A 7,040-nucleotide genomic window follows, 5' to 3' on the forward strand; every position below is an offset into this window, starting at 1 on the left:
GAGGGTTGAGGCCCCTAACTCTTCTTAAGTCCTGACCCCGCTTGGTCCCCTGACTCTATCTTGAACCCAAAACCATTTCCCCAAACTCCTGATGCTCACATTCTGGTCTCTTCCCACTCCCTCCCACAGCTGGGTCCTGAGTCTCACTTCAGGTCCTTCCTCCCGGGACTGGGTGGGGCGAGAACAAGCACAGAGGCTGAAATTAGTCAAGTGCCAGAGTTTGGTTTATTGGCTCATCCAGCGCCAGAGGTCCAATGAGCACCCGCTCTCCACCAAACTGGGAGACCCTTGGCTCCTGAATTTCTTTTTCTTCTTCGCACATTCCTCCTGGCTCTGACTGAAATGGCGGCAGAAGCTGGGGCAGGGTGTGGAGCACAGGCTGGGCTCTGACAGGGTCTGCTCACATGGGGCCTAGTCTGCTGGGCACAGGAGAGGACCCTGGGAGAAAGGAGGATGGGCCTCTGGGTGTGGAGCAAAGGAGCTGGCTCCCCCGGGGCCTCTACTGTGGGCCCTGAGGCGTAGAGGAGCCAGTCCAGGGGCAGGAAAGGAAGAGGCAAAAAAGAACTGAGGGCAGAGAAGGAGGTGAGCAGCTCCTCGCAGACCCATTACCTCATGGGCTGTAGTCCTCTGAGGCTCAGAGACTAGGAAGGAGGGCTGAGGGCAGGAGGAGGTCACTGCTGGAGGGAAAGTCCTTTACCCCAAATACCCACAGCCCTAGACCCAGAAACACACACACGCTCATACGCACACCCCTGGGGCCCCACCTCTGTTTAGTGGGGACACGTAGCACACAGTTCATCCAATGCCCCAGCTCCAGCTCCGGCCTGGCCGTCAGGTCACTTAAGCACACACTAAGGCCCTGTCCTCCCTTCCGGGCCGTGGCCTGGAGCCCCTGCCCAGGTTCCCCGAGGGTTCCCACTCCCGCCCTCCCCAGGTGCCTGCAGGCCCGGCTCTGGTCCATGGGGGCTATGACTGTCCCCGACCCAGGGAGAGCAGTAGGTGCACAGTAGGACCGCAGAGAAGCTGATGGCCATGGCTTTCAGCAAGGCACTGGGTGGGCACACAGAGCTGGAGTGGGGACAATGGCAGTTCAGGTTCTGAGGAGCCCTCAGCTCCAGGCCCAGCCTCTACCTTCAAACCCCACCCTCCCCAACAGGACCTCCCTCCTCTTTTCCAAGCCCTTCCAAACAAGTGGCCTCTGGGCAGGCACCAGAAACAGCCATCTGAGGGGCCCTGGGCCTGAGACACAGGGGCTAGGGCACAGTGTGGAGCAGGGCTCTGTGGCCTGAGGGGTCGAGACCTCAAGCCGAGTCACCCCCGCCAGAGGTCTTCTTCTTGGGCCGGGTCTTCACCGTCTTGGAAGCCAGTGGCTGTGGGAAGGAGGGAGGAAGACAGAGAATGCTCAGCCTGGAGACACAACCCCTCCCCGTCTCCCCAACTTCTGGGCTCTCACCTCAGTTTTGGGCACTTTTTTGATGGGTTTGAGCCTCTTAGGGGCCTTGTCTCCCACATCATCCTCAGAGGTTTCTGTCCGGGAATCTGCCTGGTTCGTGCTAGACCTTAAGCTCAGGGCAGGGTCATCTCCTGGTGGTGGGGAGAAAAGGAGAACAGGGTCCCGGTGTCTCTCCCACCGGGTCACCTCCGTGCCCTCATGCCCGGCTGTCCAGCCGTACCTAGGTCCTCAATGGTGTCCAGGAGGCTGCCGGGGCCGGGTCGGAGGTGGCCGTCAGGCCCGTGCAGGGGCAGGGAGTCCTCGTCCCGGATCAGGGTCAGGTCCTGCATGCTGAAGCTTCGGAGCTTCTCGGACAGCACCCCCTGGCCCTAGGGTCGCCACCACGCACCGGGAGAACCGGAGGAAGGGGCGGGGTGGAGAGAGTGGTCACCAAGGGGCACTGGGAAGCCACTGGGCTCGGTGCCTTCCCCACGCTGTCCCCAGCCAGTCCTCAGGTGGCACTGACAGGCAGGGCCACCCTTTCCCTTTGGACAGAGGAGGAAACTGGCTCAGGGAGTGGAAGTCACTTGGCTGGAGGGTGGGAGACCTAGGACTGGCACCCCGGCTGCACAAGCCCCGAACCTTCCCAGCCCTGAGGACAGCGTGGAGGCAGGACCTAACCAGGGGGACGAGATGAACAGGTGGGGCCCCAGGAGCTTGGGTCTGCCCCCATCTCACCTTGGCAGCAGCTGTGACCGCAGCATTGGCGGCCAGGTTCAGGCCCCTCTTGCCCACCCTCATCATGGTCTCATAGCTCTTGTCTCGGGCCTGAGTGATGTACTCGTCGATCTCCTTGAGGGGTCAGAGGGGAGCAAGGAAGAGGTGAGGGCTGGCCCCCTTGGCCAGGCCCTGCCCTGCTCTCGTTCACACCTGGGCAAGGCACTGCCTGCTGCAGAAGGCCAGGGCCCTGCCAGGTCACTTCAGGCCCTGGGAGGGCCAGGAATGTATGTGGCTGCAGGCACAGGGCCGCCTTGGCCTGGGGCGGGCGGGGAAGCAGAGTGGGAGCAAACCTTCTCCTTGTTGGACAGTGTCGGGTGCACGAACTTGCGGTAGAGCACGCTGGAGCCCTTGGTATAAGGGGACAGCAGCCATATCACAAAGGCGATCTTGAGCTCAAAGTAGAAGGGGAACCTGTTGTGGGGACAGAGGCAAAGCCGGGGCAGGGAGTCAGGAAGTGCGCTGATGTCCTGTATGACTCTGGCGAGCCCCCCACCACTAAGTGCACGGGGTCCCCGTGTGGCTTAGGAGACTGGGAGGCTCAGCCATGACCCCAGTGGGAAGGTGAGAAGTGAGCCCAGTAGGAGGTCCCCTCGGCAGTGGCTCCCTTGCCCTCTTCTCTCTGGGAGACCCCAGCCCCTCACCCTGAAAGAAGACCCCCTACTCCTCTGTTCTGGGGTCAACACCCAGGGTGCTCCCTAACCTTCTAGGTCTACTGTGTCCTCACCCCTTCTTCCCTGCTCTTTCCCCCCATGAAGACAGGGCCTCCTCCAGCTGTGCTCTGGGTACTCTCCCTTGCTGCCAAGACATGCCCCTCGCTTTTAAGGACTATTCTCCTTCCCCACGGTTCCCTCTCTCAGATCACAAACTCCTCCAGGCATGTCTCCTACAGCCTCACAAAGCATCCATCAAAGCGCTCTCCTGTGCCTGTGTTAGTCGAGAGGCATCTATACGCACTGCCCTCAATTTTCAACCCACTTTCCTTCCTGTGCTAAAATTATTCTTCTCAAAGGCCATAGGCCCTTGTACAGCAGGTCTTGAAATAACTCCTCATTCAATGCCATTTTGTTATAACGTTGATGAGCTGCTCTAGGAACTTAATTCTTATTAATATATCAATTAGCCTGTGGTAAAATTGGTTTCGTTATATGTCGCTTCGCTTAAAGTTGCAGAACCTGCCCTAGCCAGTTTGGCTCAGTGGATAGAGCATCGGCCTGTGGACTGAAGGGTCCTGGGTTCGATTCCAGTCAAGGGCACATGCCCGGGTTGTGGGCTCCATCCCCAGTAGAGGGTGTGCAGGAGGCAGCCCATCAATGATTCTCTCTCATCATTGATGTTTCTATCTCTCTACCCCTCTCCCTTCCTCTCTGAAATCAATAAAAATGTTTTTTTTCTTTAAAAAGTTGCAGAACCTGTTGATGACGTTGAGTGAGGGATAACTGTAATCTATAAACGCAACGATCTTTTGTCCTCTATCTCTCTCTGAAACTCCCTTGACTTCCAGTGTACTGTGTGTGCTATGTTAGTCTTCTCTTCCAAACGCATTTGCCCATCTAATAAACATTTTTGAGCTCCCTGTCCTCACAGTGTTTATAGATAGTCTAGTAGTGTCTGAAAAATGTCTTTGAAGTACAATCAGCCAATGTGAATAGGACTGAAACATTTATAAATGGAGAAACTGAGGCTAGAGAGCTGTGGCCGCCAAACACCACAGGAAGCCTGGCAGAAGCAGCTTTCCTGAATTCTATTGTGGTGCTCTGGCTGCCACCAAAAAGAAATGTGAAGGGTATGTTTGTTCTTATTCTGCTGATCAAGGCAGGCCTGGATGGGCTGGGGGAGGGCATCCGGGACCGCACAGAACTGTGGCCTCTTGGCTGGCCGGGTAGAGAAAGCCAGATGCCCTGGACCCAAGGTGCAGGGCGGGGTTGCTGGACCTCACCAGGAGAGCACGATGTCCGTGAGTGTCTCGGCCGTGGTGAAGAAGGCGAAGACGATCCAGTACATCATCCATTTCACCTGAGGGGACAGATGGCCGCGTTGGCTGGGGCCAGGGGCGGGGGGGGGGGGCTCTGCCTGCCAATTACACTGGGAGTTCTGTGGGGAAGGGAACACGCAGGACCCCAGCTTTGCCTGAGGGTCACACCTGGGCCGGGGGAGAGGGACACACAGGAATCGCCTTTGAACCAGGGTCTCATCAGTGCCAATAGCATTGGGACAGTCCCCCCCTTTATACGATGACCCACTGTCCTCCCCTATGTCTGCCATGGGGGTTGGGTGGGAGCTGAGGGGTCATACACTCACATATTCCTTCACGTTTTTAGTCTTCACGGCTTTGTAGGAGGAATAGGCTGGGTACAGTGTGCCAAAGACGAGCCTAGGGAGGCAGGCATGGTTACTGGGCCCCTCGGCCAAGAGCAGCGGCCTCTCCCTCCCAGCTCGGCATCAGCCCCTGGGTAGGTAACGGGAGCTGCATTGATGAACTCAAGGCCCAGGTCACACACAAGCACGGAAGTCCTAGCCAACTAAGGTGCTGTCCCTTCCCCGCTCTATTGTCCAGTTTCTCTCCAGCCCCTGAGATATATAAAGACCCAGAGGCCAGAGGGTCCCATGTGGTCTCTTCAGCCATGATCCTTTGTTATGCACAAACCTGTATGGGAGTGGGTGTCTAGTTACCGCCATAAGGGTGTCTTCCTTCTCCAAACACCATGTTCATTCATGACCATCTGCCCTATCTCATAGCCATGCTGGGCATGGCCAGTCGGCAAGCGTTCCTGATACTCTAACAGGGCACTCTACCTGGCAGTCAGTGGCACCACTGTGGCCCTGGGAGCAGAGGGCATAGGGGCAGGAAGCCCTGTGAGGGGCAAGGAGGTTTATTGCCCCATGCAAACCCTCCTGGGACCAGTCTCAGGGGAGGACCCGGGCCCTGGCTGGAGTGGACCTGGTGGTGATCCCACTAGAGACCACACACAGGCCTCAGGGGAGGGGAGCAGAGGGCTCCGCCCCTCAGGGAGCTCATCCCGACAAGAGAGCAGCAGCCACTCGGATGGCCACATGAAACGAGGCCCCTGGATTCCCTCTGGGTGGGATGGGAAAGAGGAAGGAAGGGGATTCTGGTCTAGAGGAAGCCAGGACACAAACACATGACAGCGCTGAATGGGAAGAAGGCAGCAGGAAGGGGATTCTGGGGTGTCAGTCCCGTGGAAGCTGAGGGCCAGGGTCCTGAGATGGGGCAGGGCTGGCTGAGGCTCCTGTGGAGCCCCTGCAGGCCCAACCCTTTCACAACGCAGGGGCACTGCCTGTTCCCACATGGACCCGCCTTATAGATGCAGGGGACTTCCAACCTGGCCTGGTGGGCTGGGGTGGGGGTGGAATCCCCAAGGACAAAACCTGGGGTTGTGGGAGCAGGTTCCTCCTGGAGTGGGCTGTGGAATGAAGGCCACCTAACGCCCCCCTCCTGGCTTTCTCAATCCCAGGCTGAGCACATGCATCCTCTCCGGGTCACCTCCCACACTTTGTCCCCAAGCCCAGATTGGACCCCTGGGGGGCCTTCAGAGAATGTGCCCGCCTCCCCCACCCCTGACAGTCAGTGGAAGAGGGAGGAGGGACCCAGCCCTTCGGGGAGGCCAAGGCTGCTGCCATGGCCCTAAAGTAGGGAATAACGAGGCCCTGCCCTGCTCCCCATCTTCCATTAGCTCCCCCCAGGGAGACGAGGGCCCAGACCGAGCAGCTCCTGCAGACATATCTGTTAGGTGGGGGAAGGGATATGCCTGCCTCCCCCATAAATCAATCCATGCTGCACAGCCCTAGATGAGGGAGGGCGAAGGAGCAGGGAAATTCAAGATAAAAGGGGTAGCAGCCAGGCCTGCCAGGCTCCTCAATACCCCCCCCCCGCCCCTCGCCCTGGGTCCCACCCTCGATGTCTCTGGGGACCGCAAATAGGGGCGACGTGTCTTTAGGTGCCTGTGCGGTGGGAAGCCCCAGCGGTCCATCCCGGCTCCAATACCCCGCAGCCCCCACCCAGCCCCGGCCCCGGCCCCGGCCCCTCCGCCCGCCGCGGCACTCACACCACCAGGCGAGAGATGATCCAGGACACCATGGCGGGCGGGGGCGCGGGGCGCGGACCCCGCCAGGGCCGGCCGAGGATGCAGCTGCCGCGGTCGAACTGTGACAGCAGGAGCCGCAGCAGCAGCAGCAGCAGCAGCAGCAGCAGCAGCAGCAGCCGCGGCGGCCGCGGAGCAACCAGCCCCTGCGTTAAAGGGGAGGTCCCTGCCGCAGCGGCGGGCCGTGGGCGGTGGCGGTTCTTAAAGGGGAGGCCGCGCGCCCCCCGCACCTGCTGTCCCGGGCATGCGCCTTTGACCTCAGAGCCTGGCCTTCCCCTCTGCTCTCGCCTTCTCGGGTGCCAAGCCTGGTGGAGGTCCTCCGAGAGGCCTTCGCGGTGGGTCCCTCCTGAGAGCCCAGCCCGCCCCTGCCCTGCCCACATCGTGCCTCAGGCTCAAACATCCCACGAGGAGTAACAGCCATGGCTTTGAGTGCTTATTGTGCCAGGCCCTGTGCTAAGAGCTTCGCATGCATTAATTCAGTGAATCCTCACGCCCATCCTCTAAGGCAGAGGTTGTAATTATCCTCATTTCAAAGATAAAGAAATGGGAAGCTTATGGAGGTTCAATAATTTGCCAAGTGTCACAAAACCACCAAGTCATGCGTTTGAGATACGAACCCAGGCTACTTCTTCCAACTGATGACTTGCAAACCCTCCTCCTCCTCCTCCTCCTCCTCCTCCTCCTCCTCCTCCTCTGTCCCAGGCCCTGTAAAGACATCTACCCAAGAA

The 7,040-nt window shown here is 59.1% G+C and overlaps 1 protein-coding gene across 3 annotated transcripts; it reads right to left on the reverse strand.

The window, feature by feature from the left end:
- Nucleotides 1–206: 206 nt before the first annotated feature.
- Nucleotides 207–6,373, reverse strand: REEP2 (receptor accessory protein 2). 3 transcript variants are annotated; one of them, XM_070417144.1, is made up of 9 exons: nt 6,277–6,373; nt 4,511–4,583; nt 4,149–4,225; nt 2,503–2,623; nt 2,171–2,284; nt 1,674–1,821; nt 1,454–1,584; nt 1,309–1,370; nt 207–432 (listed from the first exon to the last, which is right to left on the reverse strand). In XM_070417144.1, the coding sequence occupies exons 1-9, from the start codon at nt 6,306–6,308 to the stop codon at nt 234–236; spliced, it is 957 nt and encodes a 318-aa protein (XP_070273245.1). In that variant the 5' UTR covers nt 6,309–6,373; the 3' UTR covers nt 207–233. The 3 variants fall into 3 exon arrangements, with proteins under 3 accessions (XP_070273245.1, XP_070273243.1, XP_070273244.1); XM_070417142.1 differs by having other exon boundaries at nt 207–438; nt 1,301–1,370; XM_070417143.1 differs by lacking the exon at nt 207–432 and having other exon boundaries at nt 504–1,370; nt 1,674–1,815.
- Between the last annotated feature and the right edge of the window lie 667 nt (nt 6,374–7,040).

The sequence above is a fragment of the Myotis yumanensis genome, unplaced genomic scaffold (assembly GCF_028538775.1).
Source record: "Myotis yumanensis isolate MYYU_CA2020_CCGP unplaced genomic scaffold, mMyoYum1.0.hap1 SCAF_5, whole genome shotgun sequence".
NCBI classification, from domain to species: domain Eukaryota; kingdom Metazoa; phylum Chordata; class Mammalia; order Chiroptera; family Vespertilionidae; genus Myotis; species Myotis yumanensis.